This window comes from Dipodomys spectabilis, unplaced genomic scaffold (assembly GCF_019054845.1).
Source record: "Dipodomys spectabilis isolate Male_0828 unplaced genomic scaffold, ASM1905484v1 ptg000436l, whole genome shotgun sequence".
Lineage (NCBI taxonomy): Eukaryota > Metazoa > Chordata > Mammalia > Rodentia > Heteromyidae > Dipodomys > Dipodomys spectabilis.
Window position 1 is genome coordinate 388105 of NW_024871113.1, and position 27740 is coordinate 415844.

At 41.5% G+C, this 27740-nt stretch overlaps 2 protein-coding genes across 7 annotated transcripts; one reads left to right on the forward strand and one right to left on the reverse strand.

The window, feature by feature from the left end:
* Positions 1 to 990: 990 nt before the first annotated feature.
* Positions 991 to 27091, reverse strand: Abraxas1 (abraxas 1, BRCA1 A complex subunit). 6 transcript variants are annotated; one of them, XM_042668385.1, is made up of 9 exons: positions 26958 to 27091; positions 24161 to 24251; positions 19798 to 19834; positions 14865 to 14931; positions 12284 to 12477; positions 8451 to 8570; positions 8031 to 8076; positions 2710 to 2821; positions 991 to 1635 (listed from the first exon to the last, which is right to left on the reverse strand). In XM_042668385.1, the coding sequence occupies exons 1-9, from the start codon at positions 27042 to 27044 to the stop codon at positions 1205 to 1207; spliced, it is 1185 nt and encodes a 394-aa protein (XP_042524319.1). In that variant the 5' UTR covers positions 27045 to 27091; the 3' UTR covers positions 991 to 1204. The 6 variants fall into 6 exon arrangements, with proteins under 6 accessions (XP_042524319.1, XP_042524318.1, XP_042524320.1 ...); XM_042668384.1 differs by having other exon boundaries at positions 7992 to 8076; XM_042668386.1 differs by lacking the exons at positions 14865 to 14931; positions 19798 to 19834 and having other exon boundaries at positions 7992 to 8076; positions 26958 to 27045.
* On the forward strand, positions 15599 to 16848 carry LOC122097794 (huntingtin-interacting protein K-like). Its single transcript, XM_042668358.1, is given in 3 exon segments — positions 15599 to 15604; positions 16497 to 16655; positions 16657 to 16848. Coding segments are annotated over 3 exon segments (354 nt in total). The 3' UTR covers positions 16846 to 16848.
* Positions 27092 to 27740: the final 649 nt, after the last annotated feature.

Consider the following 27740-nt stretch of genomic DNA (forward strand, 5'->3'; position numbering starts at 1 on the left):
AGCCTGGGCAGAAAAGTCTGTAGACTCTCATCTCCACATGAAGGAAGCTGAACAGTGGTACATGCCTGTGATCCCAGGGACACTGGAAACCTAAAAGCAGACTAGTGAAAAACAAGGGTGGAGATAGGGCTCAGTGTTATAATGCCAGCCTAGCAAGCTTAATACCCAGAGGTCAAACTCCCCAGTACTTGGGGCTGGGAAGGTGGCTCAGTGGTAGAGCGCTTGCCTTGCATGCCAGAGGCCCTGGATTCGATTCCTCAGCACCACATAAGCAGAAAAAAAAAAGCTGGAAGTGGCGCTGTGGCTCAAGTGGTAGAGTGCTAGCCTTGAGCTGAAGAGCTGAGGGACAGCACCCAGGCCCAGAGTTCAGGCCCACGACCGGACCCCCTAAAAAAAACCCAAAAAACGCCAGTACTTGGGGGTGGGGGAGGATTGTCTTGCAAAGACAAGTGTTCATCAGCATTATCTCCAATGAGTGAATAAACAAGGCTTCCTGTGTGAGGAAGCCACACAGAAAGTAGGAAAGACAATTTTTTTGTACATACAGTAAATTTCTTTTGATTTTTGTACATTTTTGCAGTGGGGTCTCATTATGTTGCTTAGGCTGGCCACCTACTCCTGTACTAATGCAATCCTCCAGGCTGTTTCCCAAGTAGCTGGGACTACTACACACCATTGTGCCCACTTTAATGTGCCATCACTGAAGTAATAGGAATTTTAAATGACTTAGATAAAAATAAATTCTAATGTAAACTTTCATGTTTCCACAGTTAAAACTTCCAGTTCCAGACATCAGTAACAAGTTTAAAAACTTATGCATGTAATTTTTTCCCTCACTCCTGTAGAAAGGTAAAAAGTGTTTTTAAAGTAAAAGTGTCTTGGAATAGAAGCATAGCTTAGTGATAGAACACTTACCTAGGACCATAAGGTCCTGGTTCAGTCTCTAGCACCAAAATAAATAAAGGAATGAATAAATAGATAAGAAGTATCTTGTATTTTAAAAGTACTTTATAAAAATTGTTGATCGTCTTTAAGAAGTGAACATAGTAAAAATAAAACTTTTTCTATTTATAAGTAGCTTCTTAGTAAAAACAAACAAGCTTTCCATGTATTACTGCAATTTTACTGGCTGCAGTAAAAATAAACATTTAACTTTCTTCATTCAGCCAATCCAAAAAAAAAATGTGATTGTAGATTAACAGGATCAAAATGTGGGAGACTGAGGATATTCCTCATAGCCCTTCATTTTCTCAATGTCTTCATCTGTGTCTGAGCTGCTGGATGTGAATTTTCTTTCCTGCTTCTCATTGTCAGTGTCCGTCTTTGACAGGTTGCTTTCTGTCTCCAACAGCCGTGATCTCTTTTTTAGGTTTCCATCTGTCTCTGCAGCAGCTGTCCGCTTAGTCACCTGTGGTGAGCTAACTGGACTAGCTCTAGGGGTGGGAGTGTGTGGAACCATTAAGGTCAGGTTGTCTACCACATGAAGTTGGTGGTCAGTACTACATCTGCTTTTAAAAATCTGCCCATTTGTCAAGGAGATAATACAAGAATGAAGAAGTTCACAATCTGGAAGAAAGGTCCGTAAAGCTTGATAAAGAAAAATGTTCTCCCGCTGGTCTTCTGGGGTTTTCTCTCCTAAACAAAACAAAGTAACAGCTCAACATTCCACAAAGTTTTTATTTTTTTTAATTTTTTTTTTGGGTCTGGTTGTGGGGCCTGAACTCTGGGCCTGGGCGCTGTCCCTCAGCTCTTCAGCTCAAGGCTAGCACTTGAGCCACAGCGCCACTTCGGGCCTTTTTTCTTTTTGCTTATATGGTGCTGAGGAATTGAACCCAGGGCCTCATGCATGCAAGGCAAGCGCTCTACCACTGAGCCACCTTCCCAGCCCTCCACAAAGTTTTTATAATTAGCTATATGTCATTTAACACAAATACCTTTCAACAAGCATATCCAGTTATTCAAAGTGAGCGTAATGATGGGGCTGGGAAGGTGGCTCAGTGGTAGAGTGCTTGCCTTGCATGCATGAGGCCCTGGGTTCGATTCCTCAGTACCACATAAACAAAAAGAAAAAAGCCGGAAGTGGCGCTGTGGCTCAAGTGGTAGAGCGCTAAGAGCTGAGGGACAGCGCCCAGGCCCAGAATTTAGGCCCCCACAACCGGACCCCCCCCCCCAAAAAAGTGAGCATTAATGACATCATCCTACATTCCTTTTTATATATATGCCACAGGATTCTTTTTTTTGTTATTATTGTTCATGGGGCTTGAACTCTGGGCCTGGGCACTGACCTGAGCTCTTCAGCTCAAGGCAAGTACTCTACCACTTAAGCCACAGCACCACTTCCAGTTTTCTAGTGGTTTATTGGAGATAAGAGTCTCACAGACTTTCGTGCCCTTGCTGGCTCTGAGCCGCGATCCTCAGATCTCAGCCTCCTTAGTAGCTAGGATTACACGCGTGAGCCACTGATGCCCAGGTTGCCACAGGATTCTAAGAGGAAATTAAAGTTTTGTGCTATAATATGAACAAACGCTGCTTGCTTGCTATAGAACCATGTTCTCTGTTGAGTGAACGTGAAAAGCACTGACAAAATGATCCTTTTAGTCCCCAGGTGGGCAAATACATATATGCACACAATTAGCTGGTTCACTAAACATTAGAAAAACAACGAGACATGGAAGGCACTATGGGGTCATGTATTCAGGTTTTACTTACTTGATGCTTGCATCTGTGCTTGCTTTTTTCCAATTTCTTCTTTTAATCTATTTATCTCATTTATGAGTTTATCTATTTGTTTCTCACTTTGTTCCACGTTATTGCACACATACTGCAAGATAAGGGCATAGATAAAATTCTGACATGTTAAGAGTATACACTCACAAATAATATAAAATCCCCAGTAAAATACTATCTGCCTTTCATAATTTTTTTCGGTCACAGGACTTGAACTCTGGGCTTAGATCCTGTCCCTGAGCTCTTCAGCTCAGTGAGCATTCTACCACTTGAGCCACAGCATCACTTCTAGTTTTCTGGTGGTTAATTGGAGATAAGAGTCTCATGGACTTTCCTGCCCAGGCTGGCTTTGAATGGTGATCCTCAGATCTCAGCCTCCAAAGTAGATAAGATTATAGGTGTGAGCCACCAGCACCTGGATTTATAAACATTTTGCTGTTTTCTGATTTTTTTTCCAGTCCCAGGGCTTGAACTCAGGGCCTGTGCAGTGTCCCTGAGCTCTGTGCTCAAGGCTAGCACTCTACCACTTAAGACACAGTGCTATTTCTGGCTTTTTCCGTTGATGTAGTACTGAGGAATTGAACTTGGGTCTTCATGCATGCTAGGCAAGCCTCTACCACTAAGCCACATTTCCAGTTACTGTTTTCTGAAGGAAAGACCTCAAACTTGTATGCTACTATCATACTATATTAGATCATAAAATTTTTTCAGAGCTGGGTGCCTGAGGCTCACTCTGTAATCCTAGCTACTAAAAAGGCTAAGATCTGAGGATTGGGGTTCAAAGCCAGCCAGGGCAGGAAAGTCCGTGACTCTTATCTCCAATTAATCACCAGGAAACTGGAAGTCCAGCTATGGCTCAAGTGGTGAGCTCTAGCCTTGAACAGAAGAGCTCAAGGACAGCATCCAGGCCCAGAGTTCAAGTCCCATGATGGACATACATAAAAAACTTTTCAGATATATTATCTTGCCATTTATTTGTGGCTTCATCATATCAATTATTTCCTTGATATCAGAAATGAAATTCACTTCGAATAAATTCTGGACTGGGGATGCTACTCTATGCTACCATAGACTTCCTAGCACAAAAAGGGCTCTGGGTTCAATTACCAGCCCCATAATCAATACATACATATGTACGTACATACATATATACATAGAGATGCAAAGATAATACACACATCAGGAAACTGAAAAGCATAACAAAAACAGGTGACTATTTTACTTCTATAAAAGGAAACAATGAAGGATTTTCATTCCTGTAAGAGAATTGATCAATCAGACAATTGTAGTATTTGAGTGAGGCTTCCAGAAAAGTTTACTTAAAGAAGATGTAAAAACTACATACTAAAAATAAGATCCCTGGAATCTTTGTTTTTCCAGATTTAATCCTTTCCTTGTCTTACTTCCTAAAGTCTTACACTAATGTCCATGTTCCCATTCTCTCTAGCCAGTAAAAAATATATGTACATATATTTTTCATAATTTTTAATTTTATTTTACACTTATGGTTGTTTATATGAGGTTGGATGAAAAATAGTGTTAATATTTATTATTGTTTTTGTCGGTTTTGGGGCTAGAACCCAGCCTGGGTGCTGTCCCTTAGCTTCTTTTGCTCAAGGCTTGCGCTCTAGTGCTTTAGCCACAGCGCCACTTTTTGAGTGGTTAATTGGAGTCTTTTTTTTTTAAATCAGTTGTGGGTCTTGAACTCTAGGCCTGGGTGCTGTCAAAGCTAGCACTCTACCACTTGAGCCACAGCGCCACTTCTAGTTTTCTGATGGTTAATTGGAGAGATAAGAGTCTCACAGATGTTCCTGCCCGGGCTGGCTTTAAACTGCAATCCTCAGATTTCTGCCTCCTGAGTAACTAGGATTATAGGCATGAGCCACTGGCGCCCGGCTGGAGATCAGAGTCTTATGGGGACTTTTCTACCTGGGCTGACTTCGAACTGGGATCCTCAGATCTCAGCCTCCTGAGTAGCTAGGATTACAGGTGTGAGCCACCAGTGCCTGGCATATGTATCTTTTTTATAATTATTTGTCTGCTAACAAATACAAAAAAAAGAAGAGAAATTAGTTTGGAAAAACAAACTGGCCCTTAAAGTAATTTGAGTGATGGTGACTTACACTGCTAATCCTGTCCACTAAGGAGGCTGAGCTCTGAGAATTGTGGTTTGAAGCCAGCTAGGCAGGAAAGTCTGTGACACTCTTACTTCCAATTAATTATCAAAAGCCATAAGTAAACCTGTAGCTCAAGTGGTAGAGTGCTAGCCTTAGTGAAAATGCTCAGTTTCAAGAACCCAGGCCCTGAGTTCAGGCCCTAGGACTGCAAAAGTTATGGTTAGTTTCTGTGGATATTTTTTAGAATATCTTCCCATTCAAAATACTCAGGCGATTGCCATTCAAGGACAGCTGGGTCTCCAAAACAACCATCAAAAAGCCAGGCTGATGCTGGGTGCTGTAATCCTAGCTACTCAGAAGGCTGAGATCTGATGATCACAGTTCAAAGCCAACCTTTGCAGCAAAGTTCATAGACTTATCTACAACTAACCACCAGAAAATTGGCAGGGGCACTGTGGCCCAAAGTGATAAAGCAGTGGACTTGAGCAAAAGAGCTCAGGGACAGTATCCAGCTCAACTAAGGAACAAAAAAGCTAGGCCAGAGGTTGTGGCTCAAGGGATGGAGCACCAGCCTAACAAGTACCAGACCCTGAGCTCATACTCCAGGAGAGGAATATTACATTAAAAGCTAGGTAAGTACTGGTGGTTCACACCTGGAATTAGCTACTTAGAATGCTGAGATTGGGGCTGGGAATGTGGCTCCGTTGTAGAGTGCTTGCCTAGCATGCATGAAGCCCTGGGTTCGATTCCTCAGTACCACATAAACAGAAAAAGCCGGAAGTGGCGCTGGACTGGCAAAAAAACAAACAAAAGAACGCTGAGATCTGGAAGATTAAAGTTCAAAGCCCAAGCAAAAAGGTGCAAGATACTCTCTATGTCTATAGTTAATCAGTAAAAAGCCAGGATGGATGCATGACTTGTAGAGCACCAAGGTGACACTGAGCAAGAAGTATTATACTCATAACTTGCCATGGAATTGTACAACAACTTAATAATTTTTTAATGGTAGAGCACCAGCTTAGTAAACAACCTAAGCAAGCATACGTCTTGAGTTCAAAGTCAAGTACCACTTGTTAAAAAAAACCAAATATATACTCACACGCATATATTACATTAATTTAGTATGTGGCAACATAAAAATCCACAATAGTACATCGAATTTTTAAAAATCATGTCACAAATTTATGGTGCCATGACTGTATGTCAAAATATGTATACAGAGAGCTGGGAATGTGGCCTAGTGGTAGAGTGCTTGCCCTGGGTTCAAATCCTCAGTACCATATAAACAGAAAAGGCCGGAAGTGGCGTTGTGGCTCTAGCTCTAGCTTTGAGCAAAAGAAGCTCAGGGACAGCACCCAGGCCTGAATTCAAGCCCCAGGACTGGCAATAAATAAATAATAAAATAATTTTTTTAGGGTAAAATAAAAATAAGGCAAAATGAAAATATTAACATTAAAAAGGTGAGATTCCTACTGGAAAGGCTGAAAACAGAAGAATTGTGGTTTGAGGCCAGCCCTAAGTTCATAAGACCCCTTCTCAACCTATAACTAGGCCCAGTGGTGTGCAATTGTCATCCTAATCTCAGATTGGGATTATCAAGGTACTAGGCCATCTCTAGCAAAAAAGTCTTCAAGACCGTCTGCATGGCGGCAAAGTGGACAAAGGGGAGCACACCTGGGATCCCAGCAATAATGGGAAGCCTAAAAAGTAGGTAGTTCTTAGCTCAAGTGTGCACCTGGCTGGGTAGCTTGGCTCTATCTAAAAATTCATTGAGAAACAGGGTTTCAGGTGGTGTTTTGGACAGCCTCAGAAGTGCAAGGTCATCGGGTTGGGAAGGTGGCTCAGTGGTAGAGTGCTTGCCTTGCATGCACGAGGCCCTGGGTTCGATTCCTCAGCACCACATAAGCAAAAAAGAAAAAAGCCAGAAGTGGTGCTGTGGCTCAAGTGGTAGAGTGCTAGCTGTGAGCTGAAGAGCTGAGGGACAGCGCCCAGGCCCAGAGTTCAGGCCCCATGACCGACCCCCCCCCCCCCCCTAAAAAAAAGTGCAAGGTCGTGAATTTAAGCACCCATAATGGAGGGGTGAGGTTCAGTTTTTTCTGTCTTCTAAAATTTATTATAATAAAATAGAAAGTAATATTAGTGATGTATGAGCTCATTTTTTTGTTAGCATACTCTAGTGCTAAGTTTGGTGGCTATGAAAATATACTCTAGCTATCAAACTGGCATTCCCAGCTTTGAACACTCACCACTGTGTTTGCTTTTAGACCATGGTCTGTTATTACCAATGACTAAGCACAGAAGGGGCATCACTGTAAATCTATGTTTGGACAACAACTCTGGGGCAACTCTGTTTGATCAAGGAGCCTAATGGAATGGTACTGAATTCTGAGGCTATTGCTAACCTCTTCTTTCTCAGGGGATAAACATGCATTCAATCTTCCTGTCTTTTGTTAGTCCCTCTGCTTTGTTCTACAAAGGTCCAATGCAGCTGTTGAGCTTCTGGCTCTTGACGTTACTTCTCAAAGGACCTGCGCTGGTACATGAGACTATAATACTGAAGAAGTTGTGTTCAATGTTTATTTCCTTCTTCATCTTGTAAAAAGGTTATGTATCCCTGTTATGTGATAGATTCTTGCCAATGAGAGGAAAGGACAGTTCTCAGCTAAAGTTTAAGAATTGCCATCATCTTCCTTTTTCCCCATTTGCCACAAAAACATGTCCCAAGTAAGGACTGCTCCTTCAGCCTAGACCCTGAAATAAAGGTGACAACTTGAAGGACTGTCTGAAGCCAAGAATGAGAACAAGATTAAACTTTTCATTGGGGTAGAGAACAGTATTGAAGTTTGAACTCAGGCCCTTAACCTTGCTAGGCTGGCACTGCCACTTGAGCCTTACCTCTGGCCCTTCTTTTTTTCTGGTTAGTTTGGAGATAGTTTAGCAAACTTTCTTGCTCAGGTTAGCTTTAAACCCCAATCTTCCAAATCTCAGCCTTGTGAGTGGCTAGGATAACATTAAAGTTTGGTTGTACATTAAGATTGCAGTCTACTTCAACAGATGAAGTGATACAATACAATTAGATCTGATGTCAGAGTAAACAATTTAATGTGAATGCTAAAAGTGGTCTTTAAATACTTGACTTTAACTTACCTTTAATTCTTCTTGTAGTGAATTATACATTTTATTTACCTTATGTACCTCCTTTAAAGATCCATCTTCTTCAAAAAATTCAGAACTGTAAAATAATACAACTTCCTTAAGTATATAGAACTTAGTGGACAAATACAAGAAGTGTAGAGGTGGTAAAAAAAAAAATGTAGTTTGAGAAATGTGTTCATATAGTCAGCTTTCGTAAGCTAGGTGGGCAGGAAGGTCCTTGAGACTCCTTATCTTCAGTTTACCACCAGAAAGCCAGGAGTAAAGCTGTGGCTCAAATGGTAGTGCCAACCTCAAGCAAAATAAGCTCAGGGACAGTGCCTAGGCCCTGAATTCAAGCCCCTGGATGGCATAAACACATAAACACACATAAACACACACACACACACCAACTTTCCTTTTATTTTCATTCTTGTTTGTGTAATAAGGAAATTAATTTCAAAGGAATCTTACCTGTGTTCCTTTACCGCTCTGTGAAAACCAGTGGACATACAGGAACCAGATACAGTTTTATAACCTGTTTGTTCAGACATGCCCAGATTGGCAACCACTAAGGGTATCCTATAAAAAAGTCTGACAACATAAAATTTTTAAATGTAAATTTAAATAGAATAGCATACTATCTATCAGAATACACTACTTTCCCCCTGTACAATTAAACAGAAAAACTCACTCCTTATAATGTACCAAGACAGAATTTCCCAATTTGAGACAGCTTGAAGCAACTAGTTTTTAAAAGTTGTAAAGTAGTCAGGCACTGGTAGCTCCTGCCTGTAATCCTAGCTACTCAGGAGGCTGAGATCTAAGGTTGGGGCAGGAAAGTCTGTAAGAATGGGCTGGGAAGGTGGCTCAGTGGTAGAGCGCTTGCCTTACATGCCTGAGGCCCTGGGTTCGATTCCTCAGCACCACATAAGTAAAAAGAAAAAAGCCGGAAGTGGCACTGTGGCTCAAGTGGTAGAGCGCTAGCCTTGAGCTGAAGAGCTGAGGGACAGTGCCCAGGCCCAGAGTTCAGGCCCCATGACCGGACCCCCCCCCCCCCCCCAAAAAAAAAGAAAGTCTGTAAGACTTATCTCCAATTAACCACCTGAAAACCAGAAGTGGAACTGTGGCTCCAAGTGGTAGAGCACTAGCCTTGAGCAAAAAATGCTCAGGGACAGTATTCAGGCCCTGAACTCAAGCCCCATGACTGGAGCGGGGAAGGAAGATGAAAGGGGGTAAGTTGTGAAGTATGTGTAGTATAAAAAAAGTGAGTCAGGTGACGGTGGCTCATGCCTGTAATCCTAGCTACTCTAAGGAGGCTGATCTGAGGACTGTGGTTCAAAGCTAGCCCAGGCAGGAAAGTCTACAAGACTCATCTCCAATAAATCACCAGAAAACCAGAAGTGGTGCTGTGGCTCAAGTGGTAGAGCACTAGGCTTGAACTGAAGAGCTGAGGGACAGTGCCCAGGCCCAGAGTTCAGGCCCCACGACCGGTCCAAAAAAATAAAAATTAAAAAATAAAGAAATTGGATTGGATGAAGCTCAGTGGTAAAGTGCTTGCTTGCAAACGTCTGGGTTCTACTTTCAGTACTGAAAAAAAAGTCTGAAAGGAAAAAACAAAACCAAACCCAAACTACCTTTTGGTATGCTGGAGTTTGAACTCAGGGCCTTGTGCTTGCTAGGCAAATACTGTAGCTCTTAAACTATACCTCCATAACCTTTTGCATTTAGTTATTTTTCAGATACAGTCTCATACTTTTTTTGCCCAAGGCTGGCCTTGGATTGTGATTCTTTTACTTATGGTCCTAAGTATCGCTAGAATTATAGGCATGTACCACACCACCACTTTTTTTTTTTCAGTATCTATTCTCCTTAGCTTTTTTCCCCTGGGTTGGCCTCAACCTGTAATTCTCCTGCATCTGTCTTCCAAGTAGCTGCAATTACAAGCATGGATATCACTTGGGAAAAAAAATCTGAATTTTTTGAGCATCAGCACAAGTAGAAAATTCCTTGGGTGGCCAAGGCAGAAAGATATGAGTTCCAGGAGCTGCCTGGACTATATAGAACAAAGCTGACTGGGAATGTGGCTTAGCAGTAGAGTGCTTGCCTACCATGTATGAAGCCCTGGGTTCAATTCCTCAGTATCACATAAACAGAAAAAGCTAAAGTGGTGCTGTGGCTCAAGAGGTAGAGTGCTAGCGGTGAGCACAGAGAGGCTCAAAGTCAGTGCCCAGGCCCTGAGTTCAAGCTCCAGACTGGCAAAAAAAAAGAAAGAAAAAGAAAAGAAAGCTGACTCTTCCTTTTCAGACACAACTACGGCTGGTTACAGTCTCCTTCTACACTACTCATCATCTATGACCTGGGATCCCATGACCCCTACCAAGAATGATAGATAGCAGGTAGTCATGCTGTAGAAATGCAAAAGGAACTTAAGATGGTGAGAGAGGTTGCAAGGTTATCTGAGAAAAAACACTGTAATAAAGTTTGCTATCTCACAGATGACTAGTGTTTATCACCTACCAAGGTGATGGAATCTCACAAGATAGTTTTCGTGGAGTACACCACTCACCTTAAGGAAAAATGGCTTAAATACAGCCTAAAGTGGGTCAAATAACAATAGATCTTTAACTTACTCAGACCACAAAGCTATGCCTACAGTCACTTATAATTCAATAAACTTTCCCCAACCTCTGGACAGTGACTATCCCATGGGCTGTTCCTGGGGAGGGATTTAACATGATTAAATCCCTTACATTTCAATAAAAATGTGAAGCCAGGTGCGGGTAGTTCACACCTATAATTCTAGCTATTCTGGGAGGCTGAAATCAGAATCCTTGTTTGAAGCCAGCTCAGGTACAGAAACCCAAGAGATTCTTGGTTTTTTGTTTGTTTTTTGGTCATGGAGCTTTAACTCTGGGCCTGGGCGCTGTCCCTCAGCTCTTCAGCTCAAGCAAGCCTCTACCACTTGAGCCACAGCACCACTTCCAGTTTTCTGGTGGTTGGAGATAAGTCTCACAGCCTTTCTTCCCCTGGCTGGCTTTAAACCGTGATCCTCAGATCTCAGCTTCCTGAGTAGCTAGGATTAACAGGCATGAGCCACCAGCGGCCAGCTGTCCCAAGATTTTAAAGTATATTCTTTTCAAGAAAGTTTTCTATCACTTAAAAAAAAAATACACCAAAAAAAAAGAGGAAAATTCCCCACTGAGTTAATGTGACATGTTGGTCACAACATATGTGCAAGTATGTATAGTTGTCTATGTCTATAATCTCAACACTAGAAGCTGAATCAGGAAGACCTCAAATTCAAGGGCCGGCTGGGTAATGGGGAGACAGTCTCAAAAAACAAAACAAAAGGTATACAAACAAAAACATTGTATAAAGTTACTTTCAGATTTACATATATGAAGTACAAAGGAACTTTTTATTTGGACTTGGGCCCCATCCTCAAGATGTCTCATTATGTCTATAAATATTCCAAAATGTGACCACATCTGATCCTGAGCATTTTGGATAAGGAATGTTAAATCTTAAGGTTTTATGGTTAAAATCTGTTTTACCTAGTATAAACAATGAAATTACTCTTTTTATGGGGGGGGTAACTTTTTTATTGTAGAGGTGAATGAAATTACTCTTGACTGATGATACTCTTACTTTCTTTTCTGTGTGTGTGTGTGTGTGTCAATCCTAGTGCTTGAAGTCAGGGCCTGGACACTGCCCCCTGAACTTTTTTGCTCAAGGCTAGTGCTCTACCACTTAAGCCACAGCTCTACTTTCATATTTTTGTGTATGTGTTTAATTAATTGGAAATAAGAGTTTCACGGTCTTTCCTGCCCAGGCTGGCTTTGAGCCAAGATCCTCAATCTCAGCCTTTCAAGCAGCTAGGATTATAGGTATGAGCCACAGCACCCAGCTCATTTACATTAATTCTTATATCATTTAAAAAAAAAAGTAGTTAAATGATTTCCCTTCTAGACTTATTTTGGTACACCTCAAAAACTGCCTTGCTTCTTTATTGAGATTATATAGAATATAAAGTTGCTCAATGAAGTTTATAGGCTTAAGTTTTAAAATATATCCTTATCAACAAACAACAAACATTTTTTCTAGTAAACAGTAATCAAAGCCAATTTCCCTGGCTGACCTTCATTTTCTGATCTACAGTTAACACATTTTATGACCTACCACAGCATTATTGTGACAACCTAATATAACACTATATAAAAACACATGGTAAGATGCAAAATTTATTAGGTATATATATTTTTTTCCTACTAGTTTAAAATTGCCAGTGATCAACCAACATTTACCCTTTTTGAGGTTTATATAAGGCATATTCCAGCTTATGAGTAGAACAGCTTTCTGTTACTGTACTTGACGTTAACAGCAGAAAAATAAGTTCTTGGCTTGGAAAGTGCTTCTGTAGGCTTTTGTGAAGTAGTCTCTCTCTAAATGTCATGATCTGATCTGAATGGCGACGAAATTTGTACCAACCTACCATATTCTGAAAGAAAATACAGAAAAAATTAGGTATCTCAATTCCAGTGGTTAGTTATTATTATATGTCTTATAACTTAGCAATAAAATTGACAGTCATGAGCCAAGAATGATGCAATATGCCTGTAATTCCAGCACTCATTTTGGAGACTAAAACAAGGCAGCTTAGACTAGATAGCAAGACAAAAACAAACAAAAGGTAAAACCTGATGAACTAAAATGGCTTTCTTAAATTGGAAAGGTTTTGGACATGTAGTAAACAAAAACTATACTTAATTTTATACTTACCTTTGTAAAGTTTGCAAACAGACTTATACTTACTTCCTATGCAGTTAAAAGGCTGCCATTTTGATTTATATAGAGAAAAGTTTCAAAAGAAGAAATTCTTGACTTACTCTAGTTCCTTTATGGCATTTGCTATCATGCACTCTTCATCTTTAGCAAAGATTTACAAGAAAGAAATAGTCATGCCAGTGTTTTGCTTAATAGGCATCACTCCCTGGAGGTTTGTTAAATAAGCTGATTTGGTTTCATAATCACGGGAAAGGGTTTTGTTAAAGGTAATGAGCTAAAAGAACAACTATTACTAAGCTGTTCTTAAATCAGAAAGATAATTCTCATTACTAAAAACTCAGTAAATCTAACACAGAAAAATACTTTAATTCATAGAAATCTATGATAGATTGAGCAACTAAACTTTGTATTTGTACATTTCAAGTGCTTCTGTACCTGCAACCCCCAGCACTTAGGAAGCTAAATGAGGCAGAACTGTGAGTTTGAGTGCAGCCTGGATTGTATAGTAAGACTGCTTAAAAAACAAAACAGAACAATTATTTCTGTTCTTTTTAAAGCTAAACATTTTTACAGGTGCACTTAAAAAAAATATCCCAAAGCTGGGTGATGATGGCTCATCCTTGTAATCCTAGCAACTCAGGAAGCTGACATCTGAGGATAATGGTTCAAAGCCAGCCCAGGCAGGAAAAGCCATGAGACTATCATGTCCATTTAACCACCAAAATGCCACAAGTGGAGCTATGGCTCAAGTGATGGAGCAGTAGCTTTGAGCAAAAATGCTCAGGAATAGTGCCCAGGCCATAAGCTCAAGCCTCAGGACAAGCACAAAACTAAAAAAAATATTCAAATATAAGTGTTTTGAAAAAATCCAACAACCACTTTTTAACAGAAGATTTTTTTTAAAAGAAACTTTAAAAAATGGTACTATGGATTGAACTCAAGTCCTTCTGCATGCTAGGCAAGTACTCAACTATAAAGCCATATCCCAGTAGAGTGTGTGTGAGTGTGTGTGTGTGTGTCCATTTATAAAGCCATATCCCAGTACTGTGTGTGTGTGTCCATGCACCCCAGTACTTGGGTTTAAACAGTTCTTGTTTGGCTTTTTCCACTCAATAGATGCCACTTACTTGTACCATACCTCCACTTTTGGCTTTTTGCTAATTAATTGTGGAGATAAGAATCTCAAGAATTTGTCTGCCCAGGCTGGCTTCAAACATCAATTCTCAGATCTCATCCTCCTGAGTAGGCAGGATTGCAGGTGTGAACAAGACCCTGTCCTGTTAAATTGCCCAGGCTACCCTCAAACTTGCAGTCCTCCTGTCCTAGCCTCCTGAGTAACTAGGATTACAGATATGTGTCATCATACCCAGTGACTCAAAGAAACATTTTACTGAATTTTATTCTCAAATCAGAGATACAAAAGTTTTTAAAAAGGAAAAAAGTCAAACTGTACAAAATATTTAAATTTCTGGAAAAATCATCCATCATAGTTATTCAAAAACTTTTAGCTAAACATCAAATATCCTGTGGAGGAATTAAAGTATAGAAAACTGTACTGTGTAGGAAACTAAACAGTATATATTATAGCTGTATAGCTGTATAGAAAACTGTCCCTGCAGTTATAAAAACCAGTAATTTCAAAGCCAGGGTTGGTGATGCACACCTGAAGTCCAAGCTACTTGGAAGGCTTGAAGAAGGAGGAACACTTAAGTCCAGAAGTTCAAGAATAGTTTGGACAATACAAGAGAAAGAGATTGGTGTTAATTAGGTGATCAGGGAGCAAATAAAGTCAAGAACTATGTTTTTTTTTTCTTTTGTCAGTACTGAGGCTTGAACTCAGAAGCTTGCACTCTTGGCTTTCTTGTTCATGGCTGAAATTACAACTTGAGCCATACCTCCAGTCCAAGATTCACAGTGTTAATGAGCAGATTTGTTTTCAGAGAAACCTTTGTGAATATCTGGGAAGAACAGGCTTTTTCTTATTAGCTTTGTCAACATGAAGACAAATACTGCCTAAAAGTTTTGTCAAAGTAGTATATTTTTAGGAGCCCCAAAATAATGCATACAACACCAACAAGGAAAAGGTAAACTAGGAAATACCTTTTTTGTACTTGAAAATATTTTCTTCAGTGAGTGCTCATTTACTTCACCTACAGAATTGTAGAAGCTACAAAGGTCAAAATTAGAGACATTTCAGATAAGCTAGGTATCTGAATAATTTTATTATCATTTTCAGTTTTAGTTAACTCCTAACCCAAACTGCCCAACCAAGATCTGTACCTTATCTGCCAGATGAAGTCCTAAAATAAATAGTAGAGAAAGTTCATAAAATATAAGACTTAAAATGGTAGAAACACAAGATCCATAAACAATGAACAAGAGTGGAGAAACTTCAAGTGAGTTTGTGCATCACACTTTCTTTTAACCTAAAACAAAAACAATAAACTACCCATTAAATAAGAGTATTGGAAAGTAATTTAATATAGATAGTTCATAATTCATTCAGCTTATTAAATATTTTTATTTTTATAATATTAACACCTATGAAAGAATGTATAATGGCTACTAAAGTCCAGTAACTAAAAGGTAACTTACTACAAATTTCCAAAGCTATATTTTAAAAGACTATTTTGGAGGAGGCAGAAGGGAACATATTTTGATTTAGTTTGGGGGCCTTTGTTCTGTAGTTGGAATGTCCCAAGGTATAAGAAGAACAAGAAGATAATTGTAAAAGATTCTAAAGCATTTACTTCTAACATCTTTCCCTCCCCCTCCCATGACATGAACTGTAAATATTTCCTTCCTTTAGACATAAAGACTAACAGTATTTGTCTATGTTGGTAAAATGTAAGGCAAAATCCTATATAAACAGTAATTATTTTGACAAGAATATGCTGACAATTCTAAACTGTTTGCTGAAAATATATGAAACCAATGACCTATGTTCTAATAGTGAATGCTTTTACTTTTTAACTATAAGGAATTAACAGTAGTTGTTTTCATTAAAAACATAGTGTTTACTGGGAGAGAGCAAGGAAAGGGTTGACATTGTCCAAAAAGAAATGTACTCTTTACCTGACCTATGTAACTGCAGCCTCTCTGTACATCACAATAAAAACTTAAAAAACATAGTGTTTATCTGATCAAACAGATTACTCCCTATTTACCTATTTATAGTTCCTAAATTATAATTCCTAACTATATTCTCTAGCATGGTTTACCTTTTTCTTAAAAAAAAAAAAAGGATCTGAACTTGGCTTCAAGTCCTACCTTGGCTTTTTTTGCACCTGGCTAGTATTCTACCATTTAAGCCACACATTCACTTCTGGCATTTTGCTAGTTAATTGGAGGTAAGAGTCTTGTGGGTTTTGTCTTCTAAGGCTGTCTTCCCACTGAGATTCTTTGAGTACCTAGGATTACAGGCATGAGCCTGTAACTACCCTGCTAGGATAACCTACTTCTGGGCTTCTCAAATTGGTGTACAAGAGTGTATAAGCGCTGGAAAGGTGGCTCAGTGGTAGAATGCTTGCCTCACACGCATGAGGCCCTGGGTTCGATTCCTCAGCACCACATAAGCAGAAAAAGCCGGAAGTGGCACTGTAGCTCAAATGGTAGAGCGCTATAGCCTTGAGCTGAAAAGCTGAGGGACAGAGTCCAGGCCCAGAGTTCAGGCCCCATGACAGACAAAAGAAAAAAGAGTGTGTAAACCAGATTTTCTGGTGGCCTGGTGAGATCTACATGACAATGGAGTTGGAGACCAGCAGCCTAGAGTGGGCTCCTGAGAAGCCCAGGAAACATGACAGTGGCACTGTGGACCTAGAACTGGTCACCCACCATGCTGACGAGAATGATATCCAGAGCTCCAATATTGAAACAGCTATGTGCATCGTTTTAAGATAGACTGTTCTGGAAGCAGAAAGCCAAAGAGGAGCAGGAGAAGGAACTGGCAAAGGTCACAATCAAAAAGGAGGAGCTGGAGCTGACAAGGACAGGGATAGAGATCTCTAGAGCAGCAGCAGAGAGCAGCTTTCTGGAACACAGAAGCCACATAGTAGAAGCTCTTCTTGCCCTAACCAATTGATTGGTGCTTCCTTATTTTGGGGGGGAGCGGGGGGAATTTGGGGAGGGATTTATTTGTTCAGTGATTTTTTTTTTTGGGGGGGGGGTCCTGTCGTGGGGCCTCAACTCTGGGCCTGGGCGCTGTCCCTCAGCTCTTCAGCTCAAGGCTAGCACTCTGCCACTTGAGCCACAGCGCCACTTCCGGCTTTTTTTCTTTTTGCTTATGTGGTGCTGAGGAATCGAACCCAGGGCCTCATGCATGCAAGGCAAGTGCTCTACCACTGAGCCACCTTCCCAGCCCAGTGATTTTTTTTTTTTTTTCCAGTTTTATTTCCTTGGGGAAAAAAGTGTGTAGGGGTCATAGACTAAACTATATCTGTGAGAGTACTGATTGTCAAGTTTCTGGAGGGACTAAAGGTAGTGGGATTTTTATATAGAAATAAATAAATAGCCATGCGCCAGTAGTCCATGCTTGTTATCCTAACTACCCAGGAGTGTGAGAGCTGAGGATTATGGTCAAAGCCAGCCTGGAGCGGGAAGTCTGAGGCTCTTACCTAGAATTAACTACCAAAAAGCTGGAAGTGGAACTGTGGCTCAAGTGGTAGAATGCTAGCCTTGAGCAAAAGGCCCCGAGTTCAAGCCCCAGAATTGGCACAAAAATAAATATTTTATATATAAAATATATATAAGTATACACATAAGCATATATATAAGCAAATATATATATACACATGCAAACTGGGTTTGGTGTTGCAACACCTATGATTCCAACACTTGGGAAGCTGAAGCAAGAGAATTATGAGCTTGAAGTGAGCCCAAGCTACATATAGCTAGACCCTGTTCAACTGAACAAACAGCTGAAAACTAGTGGTTTCTACCTGTAATCCTAGCTACTCAGGATGCTAGAATCAAAGTTTGAAGCCAGCTTGAACAGACACATCCTCTCTAGGATGTGTCTTATCTCCAGTTAACCATCAAAAGCTGAACATGGAGGTTTAGCTCAAGTGGTTAAGTGCCAGTGTTGGGTGAAAAATCCAACCGGGTATAAGGCCCTGAGTTTAAGCCCCATGACTGGCACAAAAACAAACCCAACTTTTTAAAAGTCTAGATTAGATGCTTTCTGGGGCTCTAAGACTCTTACTAAATTTATCTAATTACTAATGTACTTGCCCAAAGACACTGACTTACTTCTTACTCTCCCTGTTAGTCCTTTGCTGGTCCCTCAAGGAAGTCCTTTGTATGAGTATCCACTAAGAATTCTTCATTCAGTAGATACTTTTGTGTCAGCTGATATTCAGGGACTATAAGTGTAACTTTGTCTGATACATCAGATTAAGATCATATTAAGTTCTTTTTCCTGCCATACCTTCAACATAAATCTTTCGTATCTTGACCCTGTGCAGCAGCCTTAGACTTATATACACAATGTGACTATAAGATAATGATTTTTGTGTGGTTTAGGTAAATCATAAGGCATTTCTGTAAATCATAAGGCATTTCTGTAATATCATGCCATACAATGGGTTACCTGTTTTGCTTTCCTTTCTTAAAATTGATTTGTGTTTTTAACACCTTAATAAGAAGTTAAAAATAGCCAGGCACTGGTGGCTTATGCCTGTAATCCTAGCTACTTAGGAGGAGATTTGAGGATCATGGCTCGAAGCCAGCCAAGGCAGGAAAGTCTATAAGACTATTATCTCCACTTAACCACCAAAAAACTCAAAGTAGAGGCATGACTTAGTAGAAAATCTCAGGGACAGCACCTAGGCTCTGAGTACAAGCCCTAGGACTGGCACGCACAAAAAAGTTAAAGGTACAGTATGTTGAAGCTAACAATTTCAGTACTATCTGTAGGGTTAAATGTGTAAAGAACAGGCTAGAGAATATAGCTAGTCAACAGATAGGCGATAACACTAAAAAGTGTAACTAGGAGCCTGGAGCTGATGGCTCATGCCTGTAATCCTAGCTACTAAAGAGACTGAGATCTGAGGATCACAGTTAGAAGCCAGCTCAGGCAGGAAGCCTATGAGACTCTTTATCACCAACTAACTACTATAAAAACCATAAGTAAAAGATGAAAGATTTAAAATTGAGGGAAGGGGTAACAAGGTTGACAAGAAATGTACTCCTTAAGCTGGGCGCTGGTGGCTCACGCCTGTAATCCTAGCTACTCAGGAGGCTGAGATCTGAGGATCACAGTTCAAAGCCAGCCCGGGCAGGAAAGACTGTGAGACTCCTATCTCCAATAAACCGCCAGAAAACCAGAAGTGGCGCTGTAGCTCAAGTGGTAGAGCGCTCGCCTTGAGCTGAGGGACAGCGCCCAGGCCCAGAGTTCAAGCCCCACGACTGACCAAAAAAAAAAAAAAAGTACTCCTTATGTAACTGAAACTCCTCTGTACATTACCTTGACAATAAAAAAAAAGAGAGAGACAAAGACAGGAAGATCAAGAGTATGAAGTACATCTGGGTAAATTTAGTAAGATCCTATCTCAAAAACAAAATAAAAAGGGTTGTGATTTTTTTTTTTAAGCCAGAAGTAGAGCTGTGGCTCAAGTAGTAGAGTGCTAGCCTTGAGCCTAAAAGCTCAGAGAAAATGCTCAGGACCTTAGTTCAAGCCCCAGGGCCAGAAAAGTGTAAGTAGGGAATATATGCTAAAAATACAGTGGAATGAAAAGCTAGGAACAAAAGGTCTGCTATTGTTGTATGAGAGCAAGTCACCCACTGGGCTCATAATATGAGCTGATAGCAGCTGAGAAGGAAAAGCAATCTTCAAAATAAGCTGATTCTTGAGAAGGGCCGTAGAGACTAATACAATTCATATACCTAATGGAGACAACTACAGAAATGCACATGTGAATAATCAGTTATTAAAAAATAACCTTCACGTACAATTGGTAACTAAGATACTTTGTTAACTTGAAAACATACTTCATTTTTTACAATGGGTACTTGCTTGTATGAATACTTTACTCACCTAAAAAGCCGGTTGCATGGAATATATTTCTGAATGTCTAAAAATAAAGGATTTTGTTATGAGTACATTAATAATCATTTGATTAGCAGTGAGCATTTACTTCATGCTAATTAAAATGCTGCCATGAACTATATAATCTTCAAGTAAATTTAGCTATATTTTCATTTACTTCTAAAGAGTTATGCTCTAAAGTTGATCAACTGTTGAAAGTATCTGTTGAAAGGCTTTTTTAACTTTTTCTAGTAGCTGTTTCATAAAGGTTTTGTCAGTGTTCACTACTGATGGAACGAAACAAGAAAAAACAACAATATCTCCTAAAAGTTGTTTTATTCTCTGCCAAAAGCAGTATTACAGCTGGGCACCTGTAATCCTACTTACTCAAAAGGCTAACGTTCAAAGCCAGCCAAAGGAAGACAAGTCAGGGAGATTCTTATTTTCAGTTAGCTAGCAAAAACTTGTCTGACTCAAATGGTAGAGTACCATAAAACTGAGCAAGTGGGCTGGGAAGGTGGCTCAGTGGTAGAGCGCTTGCCTTGCATGCATGAGGCCCTGGGTTCGATTCCTCAGCACCACATCAACAGAAAAAAAAAAGTCGGAAGTGGCGCTGTGGCTCAGGTGGTAGAGCACTAGCCTTGAGCTGAAGAGCTGAGGAACAGCACCCAGGCCCAGAGTTCAGGCCCACGACCGGACCCAAAAACAAAAACAAAACAAAAAAACAACTGACCAAGCTTCAGGAGGAGGGTAGGGAAAGGGGTTATATTACACTAAAGTAAAATCTTATATTCCAAACATGTCTAAAAATGATGAAAATCTCATGAGCTAAAGCAAGGGAATGTTTAGTGACATACAATTGAACATTTTTAAACAATATGACCAAATACTATAAAGCTTAGTACTGCTGCCTAATACAATGTATTTCTTCAAGAAATATTTGCTTAAACTGCTCAAAATATGTTCTTTGGTGGCAAGTTAATTCTAGCTGCTGGTAAGGAATGCGCCATGTGTCTAAAAGTGAGAAAAAGTAAAATTGCAAACAAAAAGGGTGAGTGGTAGTGTTGTACTTAACATGCATAAGGCCCTAAGTTCAACTCAAAGCACCAAAAGAACAAAAGACCACATCAAAAATATATGAGGGTAGAGATGTAGCTCAGTGGTAGAGAACTTGCCTAGCAAGTATGAGGCCCTGAATTCAAAACCCATTACTGCCAAAAAAAAAAAAAAAAAAAAAATCAACAAAAACTATATGAACCTATGTATAACACATATCCTAAAAGGCCAATTTCCTTAATTTATGCTATTACAAGACACTTAAAACAAAATAGTATAAATACAGAGTATAACAGAAGGCTGGGAATGTGGCTCAAGTGGTAGAGCACTTGCCTGGCATGTTGCAAGGGCCTGAGTTCAATCCCTAGTACTGCCCCCTTCCCCAACTCCCCCCCCCCCAAAAAAAAGGCAAAGTAAAACAAGCCAAGCAAGGCTTTTTCAAAGAAAAAGATAGGAAAGAGAAAAGGAAAAAGAAAAAGCATGAGCAATGCAAGTTAAGGACTAGGAATATAGTGCAGTATAGGGGTCCTAGGTTCCATCCCAAGCAATACAAACAAAAAAAAACCCTAAACAATGAGCATGCCTTTTTCCCACTTACCAAGGTAATGTTTTATGTACTGTAGAGGAACCTGAAATGCCTTAACTTTTTTAAACGACTACCAGCTAGGTTACCTCTAGGAATGTGGTTTCAGATACACACTCAAAAACATGAACAGCACCTGGGCCCAGAGCTCAGGCCCCACAACAGACAAAAACAAGCAAAGAATTTCAGACTAACTATCCATACTCATTCTCTTCTGCACCAAGGAAGTACTTCTGTCTATATAAAAATGTATGCATTTATACCAATTCTTGCTATCAACAGTGGTCGATACTGCCACTAATCAAAGTGAAATTTTTAATTCTCTATTATATATATTTCTATTTTTAATTTTGTAAAGTAGCAAACAAGAAATGACATATTATGTATAAATCGATGCAGTCTTTTCAGAAATCGATATACTGATGTATGTAAAAAACCTAAGAGCCAGGTGCTGGTGGCTGATGCCTGTAATCCTAGCTACTCAGGAGGCTGAGATCTGAGGAGCACAGTTCCAAGCTGGCTTAGGCAGAAAAGTCCCCATGAGACTCTTATCTCCAGTTAACCACTCAAAAACCAGAAGTGGTGCTGTGGATCAAAGTGGTAGAGCACTAGCAGTGAGCAAAAGAGCTCGGAACAGTGCCTAGGCCCTGAGTTCAAGCCCCATGACCAACCAAAATAAAAACAAAAACAAAAAAATGTTTATACCCTGGAATGTGGCTTAGTGGTAGAATCCTTGCCTAGCATGCATGAAGCCCTGGTTTTGATTCCTCAGTAGCACATAAACAGAGAAGCCGGAAGTGGCATGGTGGCTCTAGTGGTAGAGTACTAGCTGGATCAAAAGAAGATCAAGGACAGTGCCCAGGCCCTGAATTCAAAGCTGCAAAACTGGCAAAAAAAAAAAAAAAGTTCATACCCTACCAGGTGCAGTGATGCATGCCCATAGTCCCAACTGTTTAGGAGGCCGACATAGAGAATTGCTTTAACCTAGTAATTAGAGGCCAGCCTCTAATTACAGAGACCCTCTTGTCTCAATGAAAAAGGAAGATAAAAGAGAAAATATTATGTACAAAGATATTCCTGTAGAATAACTTATGATACTGAACTGACTATAATTTAATGGCTTACTGAAATCACAGAAAGGCCAACGTAGAATACACTGCCATTATGAAAAATGGTACTAAGATTATTTAACTTAGGAAAATAAGTCATAATATGTATACCATGATGCCAAACTTTTTATCAACTATATTACCAAGTATATTTGTTTAAAAATTATATATATATATATGCTTAGATTCGCTATTCTTATAGAATCTGACTTGTTGAACTGAAACTCCTTTGTACAACTACCAAAATTTTAAAAAGCAATTTTTAAAGTATGTGCTTAGAACAAGCTTCTATGTTAATCGGAAAATTCCCATGTATTTTAATGCTTCTGAACCTTTTTTCCCTAAAATAGCTTCTGTAGCTGTTTCCTAATTCCACCAACAATCTTAACTGCTATGTCTTACTTATTGTACACAATATATAATTCTAACTGAAAATGAGTACAGTATGTCCTTTTAAATTCTGACTTAAAAATTAGTACATCTAGCTGAGTGCCAGTGGCTCACGCCTGTAGCCTATAATCGTAGCTACTCAGGAGGCTGAGATCTGAGGATTGAGGTTCAAAGTCAGCCTGGGCAGGAAAGTCCATTAGACTCTTATTTCCAATAAACCACTCAGAAAACTGGAAGTGGCGCTGTGGCTCAAGTGGTAGAGTGCTTGCCTAGAGTTGAGGAACAGCGCCTAGCCCAGAGTTCAAGCCTCATGATGCCAAAAAACAAAAAATTAGTACATCCATTTTAATCATTTAAAAATAGCAACTTAGCCAGATGCTGGTGGCTCACACCTATAATCCTAGCTACTCAGGAGGTTAAGATCTGAGGATCATAATTGGAAGCCAGTCTGGGCAGGAAAGTCTGTGAGCCTTTTTTTTTTTTTTTTATCTCCAATTAATCTCCAAAATGCAAGAAATAGAGCTGGGGTGCCAGTGATAGAGCTCTAGCCTTGAACAAAAAATTTCAGAGAAAGCCCGGCATAAGTGGCTCACATCTGTAATCCTAGCTACTCAGGAGGCTGAGATATGAGGATCAAAGCTAGCCCAGGCAGAAAAGTCCAAGTGAGACTCTTACCTCCAATAACCACCAGAAATCTAGAAGTGGCGCTGTGGCTCCAGTGGTAGAGCATTAGGCTTGAGCTGAAGAGCTAAGGGACAGCAAGCTCAAGCCCCACGACTGACCAAAAAGTTCAGAGAAAGTGTCCAGGCATTGAGTTCAACCCCCAGGGCTGGCATGTGCACACGCCCAAGCCAGCATACACAAACACACACATACACACATACACACAAGCAATTTATGCCAGGCACATTTCAGCCAGTAATCCTATGGACTTGGAGATGGAGATGGTGAGATCATAGTTCAAGGACAGACTGATTTAAAGGAAGGTTCCAAGCTACCTCTTTTAGCATATCCCTCTCTCTGTATCTCTTCCAGCCAAAGTTTGAAAGCACCCTAGGTAGTAAAGTCCATGAGACTCTTATCTCCAATTAACTAGCAAAAAGCTGGAAGTGGAGGTATGGGCCAAGTGGTAGAGCACCAGTTTTGATCAAAAAAGCCAAGGGGGAGGTATGAGGCCCTGAGTTCAAGCAGCAGTACTGGTGTGCTCATACACAAATATGCAGAAGTGACTTACCAATTGTATATACAACTTCAACATCATCCATTTGGGAATCAGTAATGCTATTCTTGGCTTCACCTTTTATTTCCCCAAGGAGAAAACCTTCCTAGGAGGAAAAAGATAAGCAGCCTAAGGAATACAATGCATTGATTGAATTACTGCTCATCCTGTTAACATGTTTTCTGGGTAGTTACAATTTAAGCAGCACAGGTGCTTTCATAGGAAAATAGTTAAAATTAGTACATCATAAATACCACTGTGATATTTGGCAAAGGAAACTGGAGGGGTGAGAATTGACTTTAAAGGGCTGGGCAATCACTATTTAGGCAGAGCTAGAAGCCCTTAGCATAAGAGGCCAAGAGAACCTATGAGGAACTAGTAAAGCATCTTGCCTTGGAGCAGAAGGCTGCCCTCTAGTAATGAAAGATCCTATATGACTTCCCCAGGGCCTGATTTTAAAAAGTGCTTTTAATAGTCAGGGGATGATGCCAGGCCATAGTGGCTCACACCTGTAATACTACTCAGGAGCCTGAGATCTGAGGATTGTAGTTCAACGCCAGCCTGGGCAGGAAAGAGACTCTTTATCTCCAATAAACCACCAGAAAACCAGAAGTGGTACTGTGGCTCAAGTGGTAGAGGGCTAGCCTTGAACTGAAGAGCTGAGGGACGGTGCCCAGGCCCAGAGTTCAAGCCCCACGACCAACAAAACAAGAGTCAGGGGATGTTTCTAAGCTATAAAATGAAACAATGATTTGTGTTTTCAGATTTAAAATTGTCCATAATGTGCAAATTAACAATTTAGAATTCAATCTCTGAGTCTGCTTTTTTTTCCTTAATTTTGTTGGTCAGGTGCTGTCCCTGAGCTCTTATGCTCAGGATAGCTAGAGCTCTACAACTTTGAGCCACAGCACCACCTCTAGCTTTTGAGTGGTTAATTGGAGATAAGAGATTCACATGCCTGTCTTGGCTTCAAATCATGACCCTCAGATCTCAGCCTCCTGAGTAGCTAGGATTACAGGTTTGAATCCGCTTTCTTAAAAGGGGTAGTATTCGCCTGATTGATTTAAAATGCAGGCGAATACTACCCCTTTTAAGAAAGCATTTCAGAGAATTCCATTTTCTCTCAAAGGTGTCTGGCAATGAGATTGTGTCTTATTTAAAATTAGTTAATTCTGTACCCATCTCCATTTCATGGAAGCAAAAAGCACAAAACAATGTTTCCACAGTATCTTTAATAAAATGGGGGGGGGGGGGGGGAGGGGGAGAGGAAGAAGGAATCAGGAACTGCCCTCTAGTGCTCCTGATTTTGATACTCCCAAACTCAAAAACTGGGAAAAGCAGCAGAGACAAAGAAAGTGCAACTCTCAGGAGAACTAATCTTTCAAGACTGAAGCTTACAGTGGGGAAACTTGTCTCTTTTAACAATAGGGAGATGTAATTACCAAGAGCTAATCCTTTAAGGCAGAGGAATTAAGAACCCATCCTGTTTATCTTTATACTACAGATATTCCAAAATAATTTCCACAACTACTCTATTATCTCAAATAGTCATATCTGTTCTTTACTACATGTTAATTTGTAATTGAAATTTAATATGCTAAATTGCTCAAAATGGTCATTCCTCCGACTTCCCAGACTTTTTATGTTAAAATGAAGACATTACAGAAATCATTAGGCATTCTCTACAAACTCTTGGTACAGTAAGAAGATATATTTTAGACGCTTCTAATTTCTTTCAAGTGACTGGTATTTACTACCAGATATTCCTTAACTTGTTACAGTAGATTTTTTTTTTTAATTCCACAAGGTTTCAGGCACCGTCTCTGAAATTTAAAGACCATTCATTTTTAACGTGGCCAGGAAATTTGATGCTATGAGAAACCATAAAAAAAAAAAAAAAGCACACACACACAAGCCGGGTGCCAGTGGCTCAGGCCTGTAATCCTAGCTACTCAGGAGGCTGAGATCTGAGGATCTCGGCTCAAGGCCTGCCCGGGCAGGAAACTCCGTGAGACTCCTATCTCCAATAAACCACCACAAAACCGTTAGTGGCTCAGTGGCTCAAGTGGTAGCTCAAGTGGTAGAGCGCTCGCCTTGAGCTGAAGAGCTGAGGACAGCGCCCAGGCCCAGAGTTCAGGCCCCACGACCGACCAAAACCAAACCAAACTTATACAAGCGTAGCATCTGAGGGCAAGTGTGGTTACAACGGACCAATGTGGGCTCAGTACTTTGGAAAGTTGGAACAAGGAGGAGTCAGGTGCAATGATACCCCAGATCAGGCCTAGGGTCCACTAGACCTGGCACTGAGCAGCTTGCCCGCCGGGCCCGGGCCCTGCACAGGAAGGCGCTGGGTCCCGCCCGCTGCCCACCCCCACACCCCGCGCGGGAGTGAGCGGGGACGGAGCGGGCGGGGGGAGAGGGAGGGAGCGGGGACACGGGGGGGAGGGAGCGGGGACACAGGGGGAGGGAAGGAGCGGGGACGGAGCGGGGGGGAGGGGGCGGGGACGCAGCGGGGGAAAGGGGAGGGAGCGGGGACGGAGCGGGCGGGGGAAGGGGGAGGGAGCGGGGACGCAGCGGGGGGGGGGGAGGGGGCGGGGACGCAGCGGGGGGAGGGGGAGGGGACACAGCGGGGGGGGAGGAGGAGGGGGGGGCGGGGACGCAGCGGGCGGGGGGGAGGGGGCGGGGACGCAGCGGGGGGGGGGGGGGGCAGGGGGAAGACTCCGGGAACGACGACGATCCTCCCACAGAAGGCAGCCCGGCGGCGTCAGGGCGCCTGGCCAGCCAGGAGGAGGGAGGCCGCGCGCCCGCTCACCGTGTCCGCACGGGTGTTGAGGTGCTGGAAGGCTAGCGCGCCGAACATGAAGCCCGACAGCACGGCGGACGTGCTCTCGCCCTCCATAGCGCCGCGCCGCGCCGCGCCGCGCGCCGCGTCCAGCTTCGCACGCTCGGCTCTCAGGGGCGGGGCCAGCCGGCAGGGCAGCGACGGCGCACGCGCAGCCGCGCGCTCCTCGGTGGCGCCCTCTATTGGCCGGGCGGTGGCGAGGCGGCTGCGGTCAGGCCCCTCCCTCGATTCTGCTGACCCAGGGCGCCCCCGTGCGGGCCACACCGGGTCGGTGGCCCGGGACCTGGCCCACTCTGGGTGTCTATGCAGCCACCACGATGAACGCTGATGATCGGATGGTTTTAAAACAATGGTGAAGGGCTGGGAGTGTGGCTTCGTGGTAGTGCGCTTGCCCAGCGTGCAGGAGCCCGGGGTTCGATTCCTCAGTGCCACGTAAACAGGAAAGGTGAGAAGTGGAGCTGTGGCTCAAGTGGTAGAGGGCTGTGCTAGCTTTGAGCAAAAAGAACTTCAAGAACAGTGCCCAGGTCTTGCGTTCAAGCCCCAGGAGTTGCAAGAAGAATGCATATATGAGAGAATAAACACCGTTCTTATTGATATGATGTAAGTTCACATCCTAAAGTAAATTTTCCATGTTCTTATGACATTCTCACTGAGGGCGCAGCTTTACTGGATGACCTGCAGGGGACACTGTGACAGCTGGGAAAGGAAAGGCCTCTGGAGAAAGACTTCACAGATTGTTAGGTAAAAATGGTT